General features: G+C 37.3%; 1 protein-coding gene across 1 annotated transcript in view; it reads left to right on the top strand.

The window, feature by feature from the left end:
• The first annotated feature begins 225 nt into the window (after positions 1–225).
• Positions 226–25,958, top strand: part of GON4L (gon-4 like) — a 90,766-nt gene continuing 65,033 nt past the window's right edge. The window contains 13 exon segments of the mRNA XM_079105011.1: positions 226–747; positions 8,673–8,864; positions 18,279–18,437; positions 18,440–18,471; positions 19,136–19,210; positions 19,592–19,642; positions 21,832–21,861; positions 21,863–21,883; positions 22,524–22,619; positions 24,225–24,257; positions 24,259–24,336; positions 24,338–24,346; positions 24,865–25,035. Coding sequence (XP_078961137.1) covers positions 252–747; positions 8,673–8,864; positions 18,279–18,437; positions 18,440–18,471; positions 19,136–19,210; positions 19,592–19,642; positions 21,832–21,861; positions 21,863–21,883; positions 22,524–22,619; positions 24,225–24,257; positions 24,259–24,336; positions 24,338–24,346; positions 24,865–25,035 — 1,443 coding nt within the window. The 5' untranslated portion in view covers positions 226–251.

Below are 25,958 nucleotides of genomic sequence, written 5' to 3'. Positions count from 1 at the left end.
AGTTGAAGTCTGTTGGCCAAGGTTACATACTAATTATTAGTAGAGTTGGAATTTGAACTCAGTCACTCTAATCATTGTTCCTCTTCTACCACCTAACGGAATAATGTGCATTTTGTGTAAAGTATTACGTTCATGATTGGATGTGAATAAAATGAAAAGATAATTGAGCAAATGTTATTATCATTAATGAATATGAAGTTGATAAGAACTTTTTCATTCTTTTAGGATGGAACAAAAGTGGGACTTTTAAAATGATGCCCTGTAAGAAGAGAAGAACAGAATCTCCACAGCATAAGGGCAACCCAGAGGAAGACAGCTTAGACATAGAGTCAGCTGTTAAGCCAGAATCTGACCAGACTAGAGACTTGGGTTCTGTGCCAATGTCCTGGGGTCCAAATCATGGCAGAGCAGTTGGCCTTGAAGTTCAATCTGTGCAGGATGCAGGAAATCAGCTTGGTGTGGAGGATTCCTCTCTAAGCTCTAGGACGCTCACCCACGATACAAATTTGCCAATTTTGGAAGCTGTTGATGTGGCTGTCTCTCAGGAAATCACACTACCTTCCTTGGTGTCTTCCCACCCCCTTAATATATCCATTGGTAAAGGAAAACTCCAGGCCAGTGCCTCAAAGAGAGGAAAGAAAATTGTCCTTAGGCCTGGGCCAGTTACCCAAGAAGATAGAAGTTATCATTCTATCATAAAGGAGCCTTTTACAGGAGAGCCTAGTGAAGAAGTCAAGGAAGAAGGAGGTAAGATATGAAAGGTCTCTAGGAAACATTTTCTTTGTCAGTATAGGTTGAGCATCCCTAATCCGAAAATCCCAAATGTTCCAAAGTCTGAAACTTCTTGAATGCTTGTATGATGCTACAAGTGGAAAATTCAAAGGTAACTCATGTGAGGCATTGTGGTTAAAATGCAGTGCACTAGAAATATTGTATAAAGTTAACCTTCAGGCTATATTAATAAGGTATATATGAAAGCTAAATGAATTTTTGTATTTAGATTGGATCGTGTCACCAAGATAGATAGCACATTAATGTATGTGCACGTATTCTGAAATCTAAAATAAAAAAAATCCACAAAGTTTCTGGACCTACACATTTTGGATAAGGGTTACTCAACCTGTATTGCTTTGTCAATTGCTTTCTATATAGTGCTTTTACAGACACTGTTTCTGAAAGGGATACTGATTTAGTATGGAATTGGGAGCTATGAAGCTTATTGTCAGTAGTGAACTATATGAATAGATAGAGACTTCCTTTTCCCCTTCCATTCATTTGGTCCTTGTCCCTATCTCTTTACTTTCATCCTTTATTCTGCATTTCTGGAGAGGTGAACTATGAGTAGTCTTATGATTTGATGGTTATCTACAAAGTTAGATTTGTGGAAGAGGGGCAACAGCTTAAGGGACTTAAAGGAGAGACTACTGTCTGAGATGCTGGGAGACCTCAGTGGAGACAAGAAACTTTTAGGTCTTGAAGGCTGAGCTGCAGTTTGACAGAATGGTGACATGGGCACCTAGACCAAGAATAGTTCATGCAAAGGTAACAAAGACAGAAGAGGATAGGGACATAGTTGATTGGAAGAAGTGGTAGAAGTGGTGAGAGCTGCCTTAAAAGTGGTAAATTGTGCATAGGTTGTGAAGTGGTGTTTTTCATACTAAGGTGTTTGAACCTTTCTAGAAAGTAGGTAATAGCCATTTAATGGATAAGCAGAACATATGTATGCTTTAGAAAAGACAGACTCTTCCTTTTCATTCATTTTGAATATCTTTTATGTTGTGTTATTTTTTGTTGCATTTTAAGCCAGTGCTCTTGGTCCTATTTTGGTACATTGTCCTTTGGTGATTTTTTTCATTGTTAACATACCGTGTCAATACTGATAACTGTGTTCGTACAGCAAAATTGCATGTTTCTGACTCTACTGTGTTTAAAAATTGATGAAATAGTTGAGTTGTCTGAAGCACATTGTCAAAGATGGAAGATCTTTTGGGAAAAATACCCTCCTATAGAATCAGCCCTTATCATTAAACATGATTTTGGCCCCCCCCCCCCTTTGGTAACTAGGAATTGAAATGGCTCTATTGTTATAACCACATTCAGGTAATTTGTATTGGCATATTTGTTCTGGAGCACTTATATTTTGTTTGGCAGGAGAGGAGCAGCAGATTGAAGACAATTGTGTGTTGAGGAAGATGATTGGAGAAGTAACAGTAAAAATTAAAGGAGGACTGAGCACAATGGGGCATGCCTGTAATCTCAACAGTTTGGAAGGCTGAGGCAGGAGGATGGCAAGTTCAAGACCACCCTAAGCGATTTAAATTTTTTTTTTTTTATACTGGGGATTTAACCCAGGGACACTTTTCCACTGAACTGCATCCCCAATTTTTTTTAATCTTAGTTTGAGACAGTCTCACTAAGTTGCTTAGGGCCCTGCTAAATTGCTAAGGCTGACTTTGAACTTGTTATCATCCTGTTCAGCCTCCTGAGTTGTTGGTATTAATAGGCATGTGCTACCATGCCTGGCTTTTTTTTTTTTTTTGGACTGGGGCTTTAACCCAGGGGCACTTTACCACTGAGCTCCATCTCCCGGCTCCTTTAAATTTTTATTTTGAGACAAGATCTCACTAAATTGCTGAGGCTGGCCTTGAACTTGTGATCAAATTTGCAGTCCTGTCTCAACTAAGATTACAGGGTGTGCCACTGTGCCTGTCTCACCCTCAGCAATTTAGCAAGGAAGAAAGAAAGAAAGAAAGAAAGAAAAAGTCAAAGATGGGAGGAGAGTTTAAAATTTAGTGGTTAGGGGTTGGGAATGTAGCTCAGTGGTAGACCACTTGCCTAGAGTGCATAGGTCCTGGGTTTGATCCCCAATATTGCAAAAATAAAAAAGTGGCAAAAGAGAGATAAGGACTTTCAAAAGTATATTCAGGAGAGTTTTTTTGGAAAGAGAATGTCTTATTGGGGTTAAAGAGGTAGGGATGAAATCACCAGTGATACTTTTTTGTAGTTGGAGAATGGGAATTAGCTAGAGGAGGCAGTAAGATTATTGAATTTTTTTCAAGGTAGGTCATTTGAAAACAGGAAGAATTGGAGGACAATACAAGATGAAAATGCTAGAGAAGGAACTGATAATTAACTAGGGGTTCAAAGTTATTCAAGTATTGAAGAAATAGAGTCTTGAGATTTTTTGGGGATGGGGTACCAGAGATTGAACCCAGGGGCACTTAACCACTGAGCCACAGCCCCAGCCCTTTATATTTTTTCTTTTGAGGCAGGTCTTGCTACATTGCCTAGGACCTCATTAAGTTGCTGAGGCTGACTTTGAACTCCTGACTCAGCTTCTGGAGCTGCTGGGATTACAGGCGTGTGCCACTACGCCCAGGCTAGAGATTTTTTTTTAAATGGTTATTTTATTGCTATCCATATGTAGATAAATAAAACAAATATTTCTTTTTTAGGATTATCTGTAATATTGCTCCACTTCATTAAGTTGAGTAACCAAATGATTCAGGGCCAGCCTAAGTAACCTACTGAGATCTCCATCTTAAAAAAATTCATATATGTGCCTCTTGAAAATATTGAAAAATTTGAAGAAAAATATCACCCATAATCTTACTACTCAGAATAATTACTACTAAAATTTTGGTGCATATTCTTATATTTATTTTGTCTTTTCCTTTTTTGTGGTACTGGGGATTGAATCCAGGGGCACTATAGCTCTGAAAGGTAGGGCACTCTACCTAGCCCTTTTTTATTTTTACTTTTTTTTTTTTTGCAGTGCTGGAGATTGAACCCAGGGCTTTGTGCTTGTGAGGCAAGCACTCTACCAACTGAGCCATATCCCCAGCTCTTTATTTTTACTATTGTTTTTTATTTTGAGTCAGGTTCTCACTAAGTTGCTGAGGCTGGCCTTGAATTTGCTATCCCCTGCCCTACCCTCCTGAGAGACTGAAATTACAGGCAGGCTTGGTTTGCTTTTTTCTAAGTAACATTTTAGTTTTCTGATATGAAAGCAGCAGCATCATATTCATTGTAGAAAACTTGAGCAAAATGTAGAAAAGATGTCTGGACTGTTTTGAAGTATTGACATTATGTTATAAATTGTACTTGGTAAAGCAAATTTCTAGACTGCAGGTGTTAGTGGTTAAATCCCACCCCCAAGCCACTTTTTTTTTTTTTTTTGAGACAAGGATCTGCCTATGTTGCCTGGGCTGACCTTGATTTCCTCTGCTCAAGTGATCCTCCTGCCTCAGCTTCTACAATTAGTTGGTTCTTTTTATAAGTGTTGAACTGCCATAGCTGACTAAATCTTTTTTTGTTTTTTTGTCACTAATGGTTGAACTCAGGTCCTCATACATGCTAGGCTGTACAGTCTTAAAAGCCCCTAAACCTTCCTCCCTTCCCTCCCCCTTTCCCGCTTGAGGGGTCCCTCTCTCTTCATGGTACTGGGAATTGAAACCAGGGGCACTCTACCACTGAGCTTCCTCCCCAGCCCTTTTGTTTTTTGAGTTAGGGTCTTGCTAAGTTGCCCAGGCTGGTCTTGATTGTGATCCTCCTGCTTCACACTTAAACCTTTCTCTTTAATGGGCTTATTATAATAGAATTTTACTCATTCCCTTATGTATTTTTTTTAATTAAAAAATTTTTTTTTAGTTGTGGATGGACCTTTATTTTATTCACTGAGGGTCCAGTGCCTCACACATGCTAGGCAAGCACTCTACTGCCAGGCTACAAACTCCAGCCTCTTACCCTACTTTCTACTTATGGCTTTTTTTTTTTCCTTTACCCCCTATAAATGATTAGCATAGGCAGATTTCACCTTGATTTGCACATTTTTTATTTAATTTTTATTTTATCAATTTACAGTTTTTAGGCTGTTATTAAACAGCTTATCAATGCTCTGTATATGATTTTTCTTTCTGTCTCTGTCATCCTGCTTGGCTTCTCTTTCTGAGATCTTTGTTCGTTTGTTTTTTTTGCGGTGCTGGGGATTGAACCCAGGGCCTTGTGCTTGCAAGGCAGGCACTCTACCAACTGAGCTATATCCCCAGCCCCTCTGTCTGAGATCTTTAAGTACCTGACATAAAGGAAAGAAAGGGTGAGGTTATTAGAGTTTATAGGCAAATGAATTAAATTGAAAACCATTGGGATGAAGTCAAAGGAAAAGAAGTTGCAGAGAAAAGGAACATCTATTTTATTTAGATATAGTAAGAACATGATCTTGTAGTGCAACTGATAAGCTGTTTGTAGGGACTATTTTAGAGTAGTTCCAAATATGTTGTCAGTGGGACAACACACCTGAGATAAACAACTTAAAGGAGGAAAAACTCATTTTGACCTTGATTTCCTAGGTTCAAGTGATCTTCCTGCTTCAGCTTCCACAATTAGCTGGTTCTATAGGTATTGAACTGTCATAGCTGACTATATCTTTTATTGTCCATGGTTTCTGTCCATGGTCTGTCAATTCCATTGCTTTGGGCCTGAGGTGATGCAGAACGGCCTAGTGGAAGGACCTAGTGGAGGAAAGCTGCTCACCTCATGGTGACTAGGAAGCAGAGAACAAGGGGCCAGAAACAAGAACTCTACCCTTCCAGGGCACTCCCCCAGTGGGCTGCTTTCTCTAAGGCGGCCCCACCTGCTAAAATGTCCACTATCTCCCAATAATATCATCAGCTATGAATTCATCAGTGGATTAATACCCTGATGGACTCAGAGCCCTCATGATCCAAATATTTCCTACATGCCCCATCTTTGAATATTGCTGCATTGCAGATGAAGCCTTCAACACATGAGACTTTAATGGGCATTCCAGATCCAAATCATAACATGTTCATTTAGGTAGTAAAAGTACCAGTGAAAGTCACACATACTTGTAATCTGAGTGACTCAGGAGACTGAGGCAGGAGAATGGCAAGTTTGAGGCAAGCCTCAACTAAGTGAGACCCTGTCTCAAACAATAAAAAGGACTTGGGATGTAACTCAGTGGTAAAGTGCCCCTGGATGTTTAGTCCCAGTACTAAAAACAAAACAAACACACACAAGTACCAGTGGAAGAAGTTCTGTGTACTGAAGTAAACTTTCTGTGGTTTTTTTTTTTTTTTTTTGGTAGTGCTAGGGATTGAATCCAGGGTCTCCTGCATGCTAGGCCAGTGCTTAAACTTCTGTATTTTGAAGGGACAATAATTTGAAGTTTCTTTTTTCTTTTTCTTTTTTTGCGGTGCTGAGGATCGAACCCAGGGCCTCGTGCATTGACAGGCAAGCACTCTACCAACTGAGCTATCTCCCCAGCCCACTTGAAGTTTCTGATATGTTTGTTTAAAAAATGGTTTGACTCAGTTTAGTTTCTAAAACAGATATCATTAATTCTAGAAATTATTAAAGATTGTTGATTAAAAAGAAAAGCTATGCTGTGGTATGGATTGAGGTTTCCTCTTTGGCTGAGAGGAACTTTTGATGGATTTAGGATTCAACTCCTTGATGTACAGTACTTATTAAAGTGAAAACCTTCTCCTTTTGACCCTGTGAAGTAATCATGGGCTCCAGAAGTAAAGGAAATGACATAATGACATTGATAGCATTAAGGACTGATTTATGCTTTTTCTTTTCTTTTTTTTTTTTTTTTTTTGGTGGAAAGGGTCTTATTTAAGAGCATGTTTATTTCCAATTGCTAATGTTGATGAGGTAGTAGTTCAAAAAATTTTTTTAAATTTTTTGTTTATTCAGTGGTGGGGAATTTTGTTTATTCAGTGTTTATCCAGTGCCTTATTCATGCTAGCAAATGCTCTATCACTGATCTACACTCTCAGCCAAAGGGTATATGTTCTGAATGAAACAGTGACAGATAATTTGACCACTTTTTGAAAGATAGAATTCACCTAAACAATACACAAAGAAAAAGGTTAAGCAAGTATACAGTGAAAATTTAGGTACCTTTTCAAACTCCTTTTGTTCCCATGTCCTCTTCCCAGATCCCTGTATAACAGTTTCTTGTGTATATTTCACAGATATTTTGTGTATAGGCAAGCCTATATTTATAAATATTCTTTTTCCTCTGACAACTTGATTTCTTGATTTTCTTTTTCTTTTTTTTTTTTTTTTTAAAAACCAGTGAGTGAACTCAGGGACATTCAACCTCTGAGCCATATCCCCAGCCCTTTTTCGTATTTTATTTAGAGACAGGGTCTCACTGAGTTGCATAAGGCTTCACTAAGTTCCTGAGACTGGCTTTGAACTCAGGAGCTTCCTGCCTCAGCCTCCAGAGCTGCTGGGATTACAGGTGTGTGCCACCATGCTCTGCTCTTGATTTGCTTTCAATATTGCATGAAGGTTTCTTTCCCATTTTAATGCTACCCTTGCCTCCTTTCCACCCCCAAGAAGAGTTGAGGTAAGAAAGATGTCTGATGAACTGTAGAACTATGTAATTTATGGTGATATTTACTATGTTCTGTAACATTACTTTACAGTCAAGACATTTTATATGTATATTATTTATAGTTGATAAATGTGGTTTTTTGGTTTGGATATGTAGTGCCCCCCAAAAGTTCATTTGTGAGACAATGCAAGAACATCAAGAGGTGACATGAGAGTCGTAACCTGTTCAGTGGATTGATCAACAGATTTGAATTAACTGTAGTAACTGTAGGCAGGTAGGCTGTGGCTGGAGGAGGCAGGTCACTGGGGGCTTGCCTTTGAGGTTTATAGTTGTGCCCGGTGAGTGAGCACTCTCTCTTTTTTTTTTTCTCTCTCTCTCTCTTTCTCTCTGCTTCCTTGTTGCCATGTTCTGAGGGGCTATGCTTTGCCATACCCTTCTCACTTGGGCACAGAGCTATGGAGTTAGCCATCTGTGGACTGAGATCTCTGAAAACATGACCCCCAAATAAACTTCCTTCTTTGTGTTGTTCACGTCAGGTCTTTTGGTCATAGTGATGAAAAAGCTGACTAAGACAGTGGTGTTAATGGTCATCTATAAAAAGTTCCTTTTGTTTTCAGAACCCCCTTCACAAATAAGAATCTGATTTTCTTTTTTTTTTTTTTTTTTTTTGTCCTGGGGATTGAATTCAGGGGCATTTAACAATGAGCCACATCCCCAGACTTTTTTTTGTATTTTATTTAGAGTCAGAATCTCACTGAGTTGCTGAGGGCCTGGCTAAGTTGCTGAAGTTGGCTTTGAACTCTTGATCGCCCCCTGCCTCAGCTTCCCAAGCTGCTGGAATTACAAGCATGTGCTTCTGCACCCAAGCTCCTTTTATATTTTTATTTAGAGACAGGTCTTACTAAGTTGCTTAGAGCCTCTTTAAGTTGCTGAGGCTGGCTATAAACTCAAAATCCCCCTGCCTCAACCTCCTGAGCCACCGGGATTGCAGATATGTGCCAGCATGCCAACTTGAATCTGATTTTTCTATAGGAAATATTACAAAGCTGAAAACATATTAGAATTGAAAGGATCTTTGCAATTATCTAGTTCAACTCCCTGATATTACAGATGGGTAATTTATATCTGAATCTTAATTTCAGTATTTTTCTTAGGTTCTTACCTCTCAGAGAGGGGGAATACTTGTAGGTATAATATACTTCATTCATGAAGTTGTTTAACAAAAAAGACTTTATAACAAGATGCTGATTTTTACAATAGAGTATGATTGAGAATGGGCAAAGTATGTTTGTGATTCTTCTAGGAAAACCTCAGATGCATTCTGAAGGGGAGATTCCTTTACTGCCCTCAGGCAGCCAATCTGCAAAACCAGGAGTCCAGCCTAGGAAACTATCCCAGCCAGATGTTTGTGCCTCTCCTCCAGAAAAGCCACTCAGGACTCTGGCTTACCAAGCTGAGGAAGAGATAGAGGATGGTGGACTCTTTATTCCAATGGGTAGGCTTTCTTATTCTTTTCAACAAACTATTGAAGTATAATATATAGAAAACTTCACATGTCCTAAGATATCCTGAGTTTCTTTCTTGAGTTCAGAAGTCCATTTTATCCTCTCTTTCAGTTATCACCCCCAATCATAGGTGACTACTATTCTGACTTCTAGTGGCATATATTGATTCATCTGTTTTCTTTTATATGAATGGAATCATATGTACATGAGTTTTGTGATTACCTATTTTTGGGGATCTCAGGGGCACTAAGCCACTGAGTCATATCTCCAGCCCTATTTTGTATTTTATTTGGAGACACGGTCTCACCACGTTGCTTAGTGCCTCTGTTGCTGAGGATGGCTTTGAACTCATGATCCTCCTGCCTCAGCCTCCCCAACCCTTGGGATTACAAGTGTTCACCACTGTGCCTGGCTTGTGATTGCTTTTTTTCCATTCAACATTGTTATAGAATTCATCCATATTGTTGCATGCTGTTTTAGATTATTATTTTCATTGCTGTTTAATGTTTTGTTGTTTGAATATTCTTTGTTTTCTTTATCCATTCAACTCTTGATGGACATTTTGATAGTTTCTGGTTGTAGGATACTCTGAAAGGTGCTGCTGTGAATATGCTACCATTGATTTTTTTGGTGAACCTGTTCACTTCTTTTTTTATTGAATGAAAATACTAGCTCATAGGCTTAGTCTCCCTTTAAATTCTTTTGAAATATTTTATTTTTATGATGAAATATAACATGTACAGACAAATGAATAGACATTTATTCATCTTAGCAAATGGCTTTACAGTAAGCATCTGTGTTTTGTTTTTTTTTTTCTTTTTTATTGTCTATTCTAGAGTTCCATTATTATGTAAGTTAGAAGTAGCAGTAGTAGACATGTTTTGTTTCTGAACACAGGGGAGAAATGTTCTGTATTGTTCCATTTTGCATGATGATAGATGATAGTTGTAGGCTTTTCATAGAAATATTTTATCAGATTAAGAAAATTATTTTCTTAGTTTTCTTGTGTAATCAGTTAAATGCTTTTTTCTGTTTCTGTTAAGTTGAGCATATGATTTTTCTCCTTTATTCTGGTAATGTAGTAAGCTAAGTTGTATATGTGTGTGTGTGTGTGTATATATATAATTTATTTATATATAATTTATTTATTTTTTCCCCCTTTTTTTTAAAGTCAGTGCTGGGTGATGTGCTGTACCACTGAGCTAAATCCCCAAACCTTTTTTTAAAATTTTGAGACATGGTCTCACTGAGTTACCAAGGCTGGCTTTGAACTTGTGTTCCTCCTGCTTCAACCTCTGAGTCATTGGAACTGTAGGCACATGCCACCATGCCCAGCATTTGTTCAGTTTTTATAGATATGAGTATGAGATCATGGTTATTTGCTTCATTATATAAACTGTAGTTCAATACTGTCATGATTTATTTTGTTGAGATTGTTTCATCTTTAGCTGTGAGGAGATACTTCAGGTTTTTCTTTTCTGGATTATGCTTTTGGTTTCATATCTTTTAACCCCAGACCACAGAGTTTTTTTGTTTGCATGTGCTGGGGATAAAACCAAGGGTACTGCATATGCTAGACAAGCACTTGTACCATTGAGCTATATCCCCAACCCTTTTTATTTTTTATTTTGAGATAGGGTCTTGCTAAGTTGCTGAGGCTGATACTGAACTTGTTATTTCCTGCCTCAGCCTGCCAAGTAGCAGGAATTATAAATGTGTGTTATTGTGTCCAGCAATATTCTTACACATATAAATTTTTCACATTTCTCTTAGATTTATGAAACACCTAGTTTATGAATGGTAATGTCAATTTTATTTTCATTATCCAGTTGTTCATTGCTAGTATATAGCAATGTGGTAAGTTTTGATATGTTGACTTTCTATGTTATGATTTTACTTAATTCACTTGTTATCTCTGTATACTTTTTTATAGATTGTTTTGGAATTCCTACATAGACAGTTATGTCATCTGCAAATAGTTTTTTTTTTTTTTCCCAATTATTGTTTTCATCTGTTTGTCCTTTTCTCTATACTTCCTTCTCTCCCTACCTTGTTTTTCCTCCTTCCTTCCTTTTATCTATCCAACTTTCTTTTTGTGCATTTGTCATCACACTGGCTAGGATCTCCAGTATGGTGTTTTTGTTCCTGATTTTAGAGGAATGTATTCTTTCACCATTGAATTGCAGATTTTTTTGGTGATGGGGCGGGGGTGCCAGGGATTGCATTTAGGAATGCTTAACCACTGAGCTGGATCCTCAGCCCTTTTTATTTTTTATTTTGAGACAGGATCTCACCAAGTTGCCTAGGGCCTCACTACATTGCTGAGGCTGGCAGCTGCAATAATCCTGCCTCAGCTTCTTGAGCTACAGGGATTACATGCATGTGCCACAACACCGGGAGAATTATAGAATTTTTATGAACTTGAGAATGTATGTTTTCTATTTATAGTAGGTGAGAGTGAGAGTTTTTAATCATGAACTGAGTTGGATTTGTGAGTTTTTTTGTGCATTTATTGTGATTATCTTTTGTTTTTGTTATTGCTTTTAGTCTATTGATATGATGAATATTGATTAATTTTTCAACCTTGGAAACAATTTTGCATTTCTGGGATAAATCATCTCTTTTTATCATGACATATCCTCTCCCCTTTTTTGTGTGTGGTGCCTCATTGAACCCAGGGCCTCGTGCATGCTAGGCAAATGATTTAACACTGAGCTACATTCCCAGTTCTATATTATTCTTTATACATTGTTGTATATGATTTACTATTTTTTTTTTTTAAGAATTTTTGTGTTTGTGGTATGTAGTTTCTTTTTCACGTAATGCCTTTGTCTGGATTTGGTACTTTGTCTGGATTTGGTACCTCTCATATAGTGTGCAGTCTTCCTGCCTGAACTTCCTGAGTAGCTGGGAGAGCGGTTCATTAAATTTCTATCTATCTATCTATCTATCTATCTATCTATCTATCTATCTATCTATCTATTCATTCATTCATTCATTCATTCATTCATTCATTCATTCTTTTGGGTACAGGGAATTGAACTCAGGTGATTTACCACTGTGCTACATCCACCATCCTTTTTATTTTATTTTTTATTTTGAGGCAGGGTCTTGCTAAGTTGCTGAGGGCAGCCTCACCAATTTAGCCCTATGGATTATATGTCTCTGGTGAAATTTCCCATCTTTTTCTTTAGTTTCATGCATATATTAATTAATTAATTAATTTTAAATCATTTGTATATTAACTCCAATTTGAATCACCTGCAGTTATTATTATTATTAATTTTTTGCCACTTTCCCTTTTTGTTTTAGCACTTCAGTTGTGTTATCAATGAACCTATTTATTTATTTATTTATTTATTTATTTATATGTGGTGTTGAAGATCAAACCCAGGGCCTCACACATGCCAGGCAAGCTTTCTGCCACTGAGCCACAACTCCAGCCCCGCCTCTTCGTTGTGTGTGTGTGTGTGTGTGTGTGTGTGTGTTTTAATATTTTTAAATTGTCAGTGGATCTCTTATTTTATTCATTTATGTGATGCTGATTGTCGAACCCAGGGCCTCACAAATGCCAGGCAAGCGCTCTACCACGGAACCACAACTCCTGCCCCTTAGTTGTGTTTTTAATGTGTTATAATTTTTTCTTAGATTCTTGTTGTTGTGGATGAAACTCTCTAGCGGTTTTGGTATTATCTTCCCCCAAAAAGGGTTACATTTTCTTTTGGCAGGCAGGCAAGCACCTAGAGGATGAACTGCATTCTGCCAATACCTGGTTTTGTGCTATGTTAAGGCTAGTTTGTTACAACTTTGTACCTGACTTCTAGAGTGTGGCATATATTCATAAGGGATTGCTCTTTTGGGGGTTTCTTTATTTTTTTAAAAATATTTTTATTTGTAGATGGACACAATACCTTTATTTTATTTATTTGTTTTTATGTGGTGCTGAGGACTGAACCCAGTGCCTCACATGTGTGAGGCAAGCACTCCACCACAGAGCTACAACCCTGGTCCCTCTTTTGAAGCTTTCAAGTGAAGAAAACTGTAGTGTTTTTAAAGTGCTTTTCTCCTTCACAAACATTGAACTACAAGCTTATACTTCCAGCCTGAACTTCAGCACTGTGGAGTGCTGAAATCTCTGCATTTGTTTTTTAACCCAGTAGCTGAATCTCTTGCTCATTTCTTGGAGTTATATTCTGTGCACCTACAGTTTAAGAGTCACTCAACGGTGAGTGACCCCTGCCTCAGCAGGGGTATTGCAAGTTCAAAGCCAGCCTCAGCAACTTAGCAAGGCTTTAAGCAACCTAGTGAGACCCTGTCTCGAAATAAAAAATAAAAAGGACTGGGGATGTGGCTGAGTGGGTGAGTGTCCTTGGGTTCAATCCCTGGTACCCCCCCACCAAAGAAAGAAGAACAAAAACTATACATGGCTTTTGACTTTTGGTATCATTTTTCCTTGGTTTCTCTTATCTAGGGTTTGATTTTCAAACCCACCTGCTTTGGTTGCCTCAGCTTCTTCCATTGCCCCCAAGAGATTTCTTAGCCAAGCAAAACTGATGCTTTCAACTTAGAAGTCTTTATATGCTTTTTCTTCTTTCAAGGATCACAACTCCCTACATCCTGTCTACAGTGGCTGTTCTCCAGTGCCTTCAGACTGTCTTTGTATATGCATATGTGTTTATATAGTTTTATAGTTGTTTTCAGTGGGAAGGTTATTCTGATTTAAAAAATACTTTGTTATACCAAAACCAGATGTCCTGGGACTGTTTTTTTTTTTTGGGGGGGGTGCTGGGGATCAAGCCCAGGGCCTTGTGCTTACAAGGCAAGCACTCTACCGACTGAGCTATCTCCCCAACCCCCGCTGGGACTGTTTGTGATGTTGGAATGTTAAGCCACATTTTAAGAAATCAAAGCAATTTCATTGATTTAGATATTAGAGGAACCGAACCCCAATCCCCCCCCCCCCAAAAAAAAAAAGAAGGCTGGGGCTGTGGCACAGTGGTAGAGCATTTGCCTGGCATGTGTGAGGCACTGGGTTTGAGTCTCAGCACCGCATATAAATAAATAAAATACAGGTCCATTGACAACCGAAAAAAAATTTTAAAAAAAGAAAAGAAAAGGAACCCAACACTGATCTTTTTTACTGATCTCATCCACTTTACCATAGTGCATTTATTTTAAATTTATTGATTACATTATTAAGTGTATTTTTCAAGGAATATTTTGTTTTTAGCCATTTTCTCTAGTGAATTCATTTTATGAAAGGAAAACTTTTCTTTTTTATCTTTTTTTGGTCTGATTTTTATAGAATAAGTTCCTTTAGAGTCAGTGGCATCCCAGTATTTAAAAAGAAAGATAGTGGATTAGATCCAAAACAGAAGAAGAAGTTACCAAGTTATATTTTCTTAGATTATCTTTGCAATATATTAGAATTTGAATGGATTAGATTTTACTTATAGATACACATTCCATAAATATACTCGACCTCAAAATGAGAGAGAAGTATTTTTGATGTAATTTTGACATGGGATAGTTTAATCTCATAGTTACAGCATTTATTTTATTTTTTGGTAGAGACTGAACCCAGAAATGTTTTTATTTTATTTTTAATTTGAAACAGTCTAAGTGCTTAGGGCCTCATTAAGTCGCTGAGGCTGGCCTTGAACTTGCGATCCTCATGTATGAGCTTCCCGAGTCACTAAAATTATAGGCATGTGCCTCTCCTCCTGGCCATAGTTACAGTTTGATTCTGTAACTGAACAAAAATGTGTGAGATAGTAATTTTAAATGTAATTATGATCATCCTGATGGTTTTTTAATGAAAAAGTATTTTCTGCAGTGAATTTTATTGTTTTCTTTTAAATTCTATATAAACTTTCTTCATAATTCATTTAAATTGTATCTTGCATTTTTGTTTTATTTTTATTTGGACTGCATTTTTGTGGAAATTCTAAAGCAGTGCATCTCAAAACTGTGGTCTGAGGACTTTTGTTTATTTGCAGACTGTTACAGGTTTGATACAAAATAGCTAATGACAGCTGGGCAAGGTCTTGCATACCTTTAAGCCCTCCAATTTGGGAGACTGAGGCAGGAGGATCCTGAGTTGAACCTTAGCAACTTTGCCAGAGTGTCAACAACTTAGTGAGACCCTTCTCATAATAAAAAAGAAAAAGGACTGGGGATGTGGCTCAGTGATTAAGAGTCCCTGGGATTAATTCCCAGTACTGAAACTGAATTTTCTGCTGTTGAGATTGTGGCAGGCTGGACCCATTTTTGTTAGCAGCTCTCTCAGCTCCAGAACAGGCCATGGCTGCTTGTGTTATAGCTCAGCAATGGCTCTGCCTGTGATTCCTTTTTGGGTTCTTGGCTCATGAACTCGAATGAAATTCAGGGACAATGGAGAATGAGTGTGAAAGAGTAGGATTTATTCAGGTGAGAAGAAACACCTCTTACCAAGTGAGAGGGGTCCAGAGAATACACCAAATATTACAGAGCTGGGGCTTTTCAGGAAACTGAAACAGCATGAAGGGCTCCTATCCAACCCTGAATCAGTCAATTCAGAAAGATTACAGACATGTTTCCCAAAGTAACGGGCATGAGTTTATTACAAGGGATGGGAAAATGGAAAGGGGGATACTCTCTAGGGAGAGTGTGGTTCCTCTCAGAGGGAAAAGGGAGTGTGAGCCCCTCCTGCTTTCTAGTTTTTTGGGGAGTCCCAGCGAATTTTCCAGAGTTTACCAAGTTCATCTTAATGATTTTTGACTGACAACCTAGGGGCTTGTTTGTACCACTTGAGAGAGGATGGTGTGGTGTTCATAGGGAAGGAGTTTTTAAAGGAAACTGAGTCACCCTGTTTCTCCTCAGTTTTCCTGCTCCTTTAATTGGTTCATTTTCCTTTGAATAGTCCTATCAAGTTTTGTGAAGATCTTGATGTTTGGCTATTAGGGCGATTTGGGGGTTGTGACATAGTTTCAGTGATAAGGTAAGGTCCTTAAGACTGGGGGAGGTTTTAACATACCAAGCCCCCATCATAAGGCTCCCTGTGGCTTGCAATGGTCTTTGCATGCTTACCCATTCATGGCTGATGGCTACCACACAGTACCAAAAAAACCCCAAAAACAAAAACCCAAAAAACTAATGGCAACTAAGAAGAAAGTTTAGAAAAAAATGTTAAATATTTCAACATTATGGTTACATTTTATTTTGTAAAAGTGTAAGTCTATTGTGAATTGGTAAAAAGCAAAACTGGTTCTTTGCAATAAATAGTTTGAAAAACAGTGTTTTGAGGGACAGTTTGATTCTTCATCAGTTATCTGTTAAATTTTATGAATTTAGCTGCTTCTATTATAAGATTCCTTTCTTTGACTTTCCTATAAATTTTGTTTAAATTTTGTATATATAATTTTTGTAAAGATTTGATTCCTCTGAGTCATTTTTAGTAAATACCAGATTTTTTGTTTACGGTGTCATTTCATAGTTTTAATTTATACCTTTCAGATTTTTACTTTTTGGATCAGTTTTACTGTTAACAATGTGACTTAATAACAGGTTAGAATATGAACTTAAAGATGAATCAACACTTCTTCCCTTGTCAAAAGTCCTTTCTTATTCTGAAACTACCAGATCATTGTTAAATTGCTGGTGAGATAAGGGAAAGGGTGGATGGCAGAAACAAAGAAGTGGCTAGGTTGGTCTACATGACAAAGGATGCAAGAGGGAAGGGAGGAGCAAAGGGAAGAGGAGATCTAAGAGTGGTGAAGAGAGAGAAGTTTTGGAATTTATGGAGGAAAGGGGTAAATGAGGTGAGAGGAAAGACTTTGGTAAAAGCAGTATAAATCAAGGTTTGTTGAAAGTTTTACCATGTAGTTACACTGCGTAATTCCCCCATTGCTGCTTCCTTAAAAGACTTTTAGTAAAGAGTTTTATCATTTTGGGGATACTTTTTGAAATTTCACCCTTAAAATCAGTATCAGAATAATTTCCACTCTTTGTTTACTTGTTTTTTTTTTTCCTTCCCCATTGCTTAAAGATTTTTATTGGTTTGATTGGTGTTTCATGTTAATCTATTCCAAGGTGTACTAGAATTTCAGAGTTCTTTCTTTAGTTATATATGTAGACCTTTCTCTGAAGAATAAAGATACTCATCTCTCTCCTTCCTTCCTTCCCTGCTTTTCTTCCTTCCCTTCTTCTCTTCCTCCTTCCCTTCCCTCCCTCTCTTTCTTTCCTTCCCTTTCTCCTTCCTTCCTGTAGATTTATTTATTGTTTTAATTTTTAAAAATTTTGCAGTGCTGGGGATTGAACCCAGAGCCTCGTGCTTGCAAGGCAAGCACCCTGCCAACTGAGCTATATCACCAACCCCTTATTGATTTTTTATTTGTTTGTTTCTTGTTTTCCTTTTATAATATAATAGTAATAATAAATTATATTTGTATGATGTTTCATTTGTTACAAAGTGCTTTGATAAATATCATTTAATCCACATGACATCTCTAAGAGGCACATATCCAGTATTTTACAAAAGAAAAATTGAAACTCTATTACCAAGGTAACCCATTTGGATTGTGGAATTAGGGCACAGACCCAGAATTTTTGATATATTATCTGGATAGTATAAAGTAATAATTTCAATTATAGATTCTGTAATTAGCATACTTGGATTTAACATATTGCCATTTACTACTCGTAGAAAGTTTCTTAACCTTTCGGCTTTAGTTTCTTCATCTGTACAGTAGTAAAATAATAGTCTTTGTCAGATAAGGTAAGTGAATTAATACCTCATAGGAGTAAATGAATTAAGATCTATAAAGTAGGTACAAGAGTATCTGACATAGAGCTGGGGTTGTGGCTCAGTGGTAGAGCACTTGTCTAGCACATGCAAGGCACTGGGTTCGATCTTTAGAACCACATAAAAATAAATAAATAAATTCACCAATTAAATAAAGGTATTGTGTCCATCTACAACTAAAATATTAAAAAAAACAACAACAACAACAACTGGGTGCAGTGTAATCCCAGTGGCTCAGGAGGCTGAGGCAGGAGTATTGCAGGTTCAAAGCCAGCCTCAGCAATTTAGCAAGGCCTAAGCAACTCAGTGAGACCCTGTCTCTAAATAAAATATAAAAAAGGACTGGGATATGACTCTATGTATGGTTCAGCGCCGCTGGGTTTAATCCCGGATACCAAAAGAAAAAGTGTCTGACATAAAATATTCAGTGAATGGTAGTTATTTTTGCTACTATGGTACCATGACAAGCTTCCACTTTCACTACCACTACCATATGTATCATAGTCTTTGATTTCCAGGGCCAGGAAGCTGTTAGCTTGATTCTTTTACTGTTGGCTTTTTGGGCTTAGTTCTAAGAGCTGCTGCTTTGGAGATTATGATGATGCTGTTGGTTTGTTAACAGAAGAGCAAGACAATGAAGAAAATGAGAAAAGGAGAAAAAAGAAAAGGGTACCAAGAGGAAACGAGATGGGAAAGGGTCAAGAACAAGGGACCTTGGCCTGTGACCTGAAATTGGATGACATGCTTGATCGTACCTTAGAGGATGGTGCCAAGCAGCACAACTGACAGCAGTCAATGTGCGAAACATTCTTCATGTGAGTAAGACTGGACCCCTGTGTCATTGCAGTGGAAACTTCCTGTGGAAAGCAAATAAACAGACTCAGCAATTCTTGACTCTTGGTAGATTAATTACCAGTTTTGTGGGTTACCTGTGAAAGCATTTTACATCTCAAGGTAACTTTCTCTGCAGAAATTTGAAATCTGAACATATATTAAAGAACTAATTGTGAATATAACTACCTCTGCTTCCTTGCACTGGTTTAGTGTATTAAGAGATTTGAAGATAATAATGCTCATAGTGATTTAATTTTGTGGAGTGACATGTCTGAAAAGAAATGCACTTAGCAGTTAATAGTACTTTGCACACATATCAACAATATTTTTGATACATAGCAAACTCAGCTATTTACAAAGGCTTTGCTGTTTGTTACTTTTTCCCTTAAGCATATGGTTACTTTAGAATCACTCTTTTATTGCTGTTCTTAGTAGCAGTTAATGTGATTGGTCTATTTGCTGCTATATTGTTTCAGGCTGTGCATGTCTATCTAAAACTTGTTCTGCCTCCTTTATCCAAGTTTAAAGCTAGAGAATGTAGCTTTCATTTATCCTCCATGTAGATTTAGCAAAGTTATAGATGAGTATTTTGTCAGTGACAAAATACTTTATGCAAACATAAAGTGAAATTTCATCTTTCTCCAGGAAGTAATCACAAATGAACATGTGGTAGCTATGATGAAAGCAGCCATCAGTGAGACAGAAGACATGCCAATGTTTGTGAGTAGATTATCATCAGTGTTCTAATATCATGTAACAGAGTTACCAGGAAACTGGCTAAGTATAGGAAGTCACTTGGGAGTTTATAAATCTTTTAACAGCTTGGGGCAAAGTTAGCATCTCAAAACCTACTTATGGCCAGGGTGGTGGTGCACACTGATAATCCCACTTCTGAGGAGGCTGAGGCAGGAGGATTGCAAGTTTGAGGCCCCCCCTGGGTAACTGAGCAAGAAACTGTCTCAAAAAATAAAAAGGGGTGGGTATATAGCTCAGTGACAGAGTGCTGCCGGGTTTAGTTTGACTACTGCAAAACAAAAAACCCCCAAAACCAAAAGTTCTTATTTTGATTTACTACTTTTCATCCTGTTTCTCTTTCCTTAGGAGCCTAAAATGACTCGCTCTAAACTGAAGGAAGTGGTGGAGAAAGGAGTGGTAAGTGTTCTGGGTTTTATCTTGTTTATTTAGCTTGGTAAATAGGATCTAATTCTAGGTTATTTGTAGGAAGAAATATGGAAAAAATTATGGTATGTGTTTCCTTCTTTAAAGATTTATTTGTAGACCAGGCATGATGGGGCATGTTTATAATCCCAGCAATTTGGGAGATTGAGCTCAGGGTTGAGGTCAGCCTCAGCAACTTAGTTGAGACCCTCAGCAATTCAGTGAAACCCTGTCTCAAAATAAAAAATAAAAAGGACGGGGGATGTAGTTTAGTGGTAAAGTGTCCCTGGGTTCAATCCCCAGTACAAAAAAACAAGTATGCTCCAAATGGAATCTACTAAGCCAAATGTGGTTTAACTAGTGCACATTAAAGTTAGATATCTCCTCAGTGTTCTAGAGACCATATTTCTATTAATACAGCTCAAGGCTGCATTGACTTTTTTTTTTAGGCGGGGAGGCAGACATACCACACTTTCTTGTCAAATTGAATAATCCTTGTTGCATAAATTGATATTTCATCATTCTCCAGAAAATAATCACCAGTGAACAGGTAGCAGCTATGATGAAAGCAACTATCAATGAAGTTTGTATGACATGGAGTATAATTAACAATAATTCCATGTTTGATTAGAAAAAATAATAATAGCCAATGAGATCCCAATCAGCTCTGGATTATGTTTATTGAATGTTTATATGAATTTAGGTGTACAGAAGTGGGGCCATAGGACTAATTTATATGGGAGAGCAAAGATTAACAGTCCAGGTTCCTTGCCTCTTAATGCTTAATAGACTGACTCCAACACACTTTTAAGTGCTGGCTTGCTTTCTAGAAGGGTTTGGCAGTAGGTTCAGAAAGTGACATGGGAAGGGAACTAGACCTGAATCACCATCATACCCCTTACCCTGTACTAGTCCCAGTTATACAGAGCTACATAAGTGGTCAGAATAAGATAGGACTGAGGAGATGTGAGAACCTAAGATTCTTTAGAGACAGAACATAGTGTCTGGTTGTCTTTTGTTCATAAGATGATTTCAGTTGGGTCACAACTGAATGGCAAGAAATTATGTATCTTCAGTGGCATCTTATCAGCAGTATATAAGAGTTTTTAAAAATTCTGTAAAAGTCAGGTGTGGGTAGTACATGCTTATGATCCCAGCCACTCAGGAGGCTGAGGCAGAAATAGTGAAAGTGTAAGGCCAGCCTTGGCAACTTAGACCTGTCTCAAAATTTAAAACATAAAAATAAATAAAAAGGGATGGACATGGTGATGCATGGGAAACTGAGGTAGCAGGAAGTCAAGTCTAAGTCCAAGACTGCCTCAGTAATTTAGTGAGACTCTGTCTCAAAATAAAAAATAAAAATGACTAGGGATTTGGCTTAGTGGTAGAAAATCCCTGGGTTTAATCCCTACGACCACAAATCAAAAACAATCGACTTAAAAGAACAAAAACCTTCTTCCAACTCTGTATGAAAAATATCAAAAAGTTGAAAGAGGGAGCTGAAGCAATAGCTCCTTTTGGAGAGCGCTCGTCTAGCATGTGCAAGGACCGCGGTTCGAATCCCCGGCTGCTCAAATGAGAAGAAAAAAAAAAAAAAAAAAAACCACAAAAAAGTTGAAAGAGTATTACAATTTAGATTCCAAGAGTAACATTTTATTATATTTGCTTTATGTCTGTAATTATTGTTTCTTCCTGTACTGTTTGAAAATAAGAGTGGATAATATGATACTTCACCCCTAAATCCTTTTGTAAGAGCTATTTATCATTGGATATTTAGAGGCATACTGGTGGCAGATTTATGCAGTTGATTAAAAAAAAAAATACTGATGTCAAAAGACTGCTGTAACCTATAATATCTTAGGTTTGTATAGTTTTGTAGTTAAGAAATAGTTTTCATATCCATTGCCCCATATGAGCCTGAGCTGCAAGACACACATTTTTTCCCCATTTATAAAGGTGAACCTTACTAGGATTACAGAAGAAATGCAAATGACAAATAGATTCTTCTTTTTTTTTTTTCTCCTATTAAGCTTTGACAGACATTTGAGAATATACCAGGGATAATCAGCACCTCTAGATGGCTGTAGCTACTTGTTAGGTAGATGGCTCTTTGTGGATGGTAAAGAGAAAGTAACAAAGAAAATTAATCCATTTCAATTAATTATTTATATTCTTTTTGGTAGGTAATTCCAACATGGAATATTTCACCAATTAAAAAAAGCCAATGAAATTAAGGTAACTTGGGAGAGGTCTTTGTCATTCCACCACGACTTCTTAAAACCTAATTATTTCTCTTCTATTAACTTTTAAGCTTATCTTTATTTTTTTAATTCTAACTTTGATTTTCCCATTCCACTACTGTAGGTTTTGCATCTCACGGAATCATTTAACCCCTGCTTTGTGTTATTTGCTGAAGCTGCACATTATGCTGTTAGGATTTTTTTTTTCCTGCCCTACTTTCTTTCCCTTCTCTGGGCTGGGGATATAGCTCAGTTGGTAGAGTGCTTGCCACGCAAGCACAAGGCCCTGGGTTCAATCCCCAGCACGGCAAAAAAAAAAAAAAAAAAAAGAATTATCCCTTCTTTTACATATGATTTGTGTTTACCATCACTCCATTTTTTGTGGTGTTGGGGATTGAATCCAGGGCCTCGTACATGTTAAGCACATATTCTGTCACTGAGCTTATTCCCACCCTCCCTCCCTCCCTTCCTCTTTTTTTCTTTCGTATTTTTAGTTGTAGATAGACAATACCTTTATTTGTTTATTTATATGTCCTGCTGGGGATCAAACCCAGTGCCTCACATATGCTAGGCAAGCACTCTACCACTGAGCTACAATCCCAACCCTCCATTTGTTTCTAATTGTACTAATGTAGCCTCCACAGTTTGTGGATATCCACCTCGAAGAAGATGATTCCTCAGATGAAGAGTACCAGCCGGATGAAGAAGAAGAAGATGAGACTGCTGAAGAGGTCAGTGAGTGTTTGTTGGCAATGAAGGAAAAGTTTGGCTTAATGAGACACGTTTTACCTTGCCTTTTTTTTTTTTTTTTGCGGTGCTGAGGATTGAACCCAGGCCTTCAAGCACTGTACCTACTGAACTATTGTCCTCAGCCCTGCCTTGCTTTCTTTTTTTTTTTTTTTTTTTTTATTTGTGGTTCTGGGGATCGAACCCAGGGCCTTGTGCTTACAAGGCAAGCACTCTACCAACTGAGCTATCTCCCCAGCCCCTCCTGCCTTGCTTTCTTAGTATGGTCACCTCTTCTACAGAGCAGATTGAGAAATTGTTCTTTTTTTCTAAAACTTTTTTGCTGTGAGGTATTTTTCTGCTCTTCATAATCCCTCCATTTTTTTAGCGTGTATTATGAAATGTACAATACAACACAGAAATGTGTATAGAATAAAATACACAGTTTAAGTAATTATGAAACAATGCCAGGACAACCCAAGTATGTCCTTCCCAATCTCTGTCACCTCCCTCCCCCTAAAAATAATCACTATTTGGAAATTACTTGCTTGTTTTTCACTGTAGTTGTATCACCTAAGTAAGCATTTCCATATAGTTCAATTTTTATTATTTGTGAACTTTATATAACTGGGGCCTATACATATATGTTCCTTTGTTTCTGGCTGCTGTTGTTTTTGTTCAACATTATGATTATGAAATTCACGTGTGCTGTTGCTTGTACCATAGTTTATTGTTGTTGTTGTTCTTTTTTTTTTTTTTCCAAAAGATGGACACAATGTATTTTATTTATGTGGTACTGAGGATCAAACCCAGTGCCCCACGCTTGCAAGGCAAGCACTCTACCACTGAACCAAAACCTCAGCCCAGTTTGTTCATTTTTAAGACTGTGTTAATTTGTTCTTTGACTTGTTTGTAAAACAATTTTAAACTGCTGCTTTATACTTTTTATTTTGATACTGAGGATTGAACCCAGGTGTGGCTTAACCACTGAGCTACATCCAGCCCTTTTTATTATTTTTATTTTATTTATTTATTTATTTATTTTTATTTATTTATTCATTTATTATCTATCTATCTATTTACTTATTTATTTTGTAGTGCTGGGGTTGAACTAGGGCTTTGTGCTTGCAAGGCAAGCACTCTACCAACTGAGCTATATCCCCAGCCCTTTATTTTTTATTTTGAGATAGATCTAATTTTCCTAGGGTCTTGCTAAATTGCTGAGGCTGACCTTGAACTTGTGATCCACTGTATCAGCTTCCTGAGTTGCTGGGATTACAGGAGTGTGCCACCACACCCAGCTGCCTAATAGTTTTTTTTTTTTTTTTTTTTTTTTTTGCTGTGCTTAGGAGACGAGCACTCTACCAACTGAGCTATCTCCCCGTCTTTGCCTCATAGTTTTATAGAGTTTATAATACAGATGAGGATAGTGATCTGATCCATGGCCTCCCCACCACTATAGGATATTAAGCTATTTAAATTTTATTTTCTCAAAAAAAAAATTTATTTTCTCTTTCTTTGAGTGGTATTCTGTTTATTCTGTTGAAATATCAAATTTAGTGGATTGAGATAGAGGCATATGTATATAAAAAGACTGAATTTGTTTGTAGAGCTTATTGGAAAGTGATGTTGAAAGCACTGCTTTCGTCTCCACGTGGGGCAAAGAAATGCAGATTGAGGCAATCTTCTGAGATGACTGAAACTGATGAGGAGAGTGGCATATTTATCAGAGGTAAGTCAGCATCAAATAAAGAAATAAGAGGTTAGATATAACTGTATAAGCAGATTAATTGACCATTTAGTATACGATTTATTTTTGGTGATTTCTTGCTGTTACCCTTTTCCAAGTTCCTTAAGTCAAGGAACAGTTAAGACTAGAACTTAGTGGGTAGGGAAAGGGCTTTTCAGAGTTCTCTTAAGGGGCCAAAAAAATGCACTAGCAGAGTTTCTTTTCTCCTGTCCATTTTATATTGTCCTTAAAACCATTTTATTAGATTTCCTACTTTTTACTGACCTAAGTAGCATCATGTTGGCTTCACTGGAAGTAGAATGAAACCTAGTTAGATCTGTATGCTTGACAATGCCTTTATTCTCATGTATCTATCTAGATAAGAAGAAAAAGGTCAATAGTGTATGGAAGAACCTGCTTCTTTCTCCTGTTGCTTACTTTCGTTCTCTTTTTCTCCCTTCCTCTTCGTTTCTTTGTTTCCTGCCTTCCTCCCTTAACATGGTTTGCCTCTTTTTAATCAGGCTGAGAAAGTCACCACGCCAGCTGTCAGGCACATCAGTGCTGAGGTAGTGCCCATGGGGCCCCCACCCCCTCCTAAACCAAAACAGACCAGGGATAGTACTTTCATGGAGAAGTTACATGCTGTAGATGAGGAGTTGGCTTCCAGTCCTGTCTGCATGGATTCTTTCCAGGTAAATATTTTAACTCCAAATCACTGACAAAGTGAAATATGATAATTTAGTTGTTGCTCATGTCTAGAAGAGAGACAAAAGAGGTTATATTCTTATACGTAAGAGCAATGAAATTGTTTTGTTCTATCTTACCTGAGTGGCAGTTTCTAAGGAAGGAATAAACTTTGTTACAGAGCATTATGAAATGTGCATCATAGGAACAACCTTCACCTAGATTCTTGAGATCTTAATCTTTTATCACAGTTGCTTTCTCTTATATATGCACATTTTAAAAAAAATTGTGTTGGAGTTGTGTTGTTGTCATGATGTTCTTTTTACCCCTAAAAACTTTGGTTTATTTTTTAAAAAGTTAATTCTTATATTACCTCAGTAAATTTACTTGTCAAGATCCAGTAATTTAAAATACATTATAGGGCTGGGGTTGTGGCTCAGTGGTAGAGCTCTTGCCTACCACTGTAAGGCACTGGGTTTGATTCTTAGCACCACATAAAAAAAATAAATAAATAAATAAAATAAATAAATAAATAAATAAATAAATAAATGTATAATAAATACATTACATTTATAATAATGCTGCTTAATCTATTAAAGTACTTATTCAGATTTTGAAAACTGTCCCAATAATGCCTTTTATAGTAAAAGAAAAATTCTTTGTGATCCACAATCTAGTCTGGGATTAAATGTGTGTTTAGTTGTCTTGCCTCTTAGTCTGTTTAATCTGGAAATTTCTCCATCTTTTTCCCTTATACCTTTGAGTTTTATTTTTTTTTTTTTAATTTCATTTTTGGTTGTAGGTGGACACAGTACCTTTGTTTTATGTTTAATGTGGTGCTAAGGATCGAACCCAGGGCCTCATGCATGCTAGGCAAGCCCTCTACCACTGAGCCACAACCCCAACCCCAACCTTTGACTTTTTTAAAAAT

The sequence above is a fragment of the Sciurus vulgaris genome (assembly GCF_902686455.1).
Source record: "Sciurus vulgaris genome assembly, chromosome: 1".
In the NCBI taxonomy this organism is placed as follows: Eukaryota; Metazoa; Chordata; class Mammalia; order Rodentia; family Sciuridae; genus Sciurus; species Sciurus vulgaris.
This window is presented reverse-complemented; position numbering and strand designations above follow the sequence as displayed.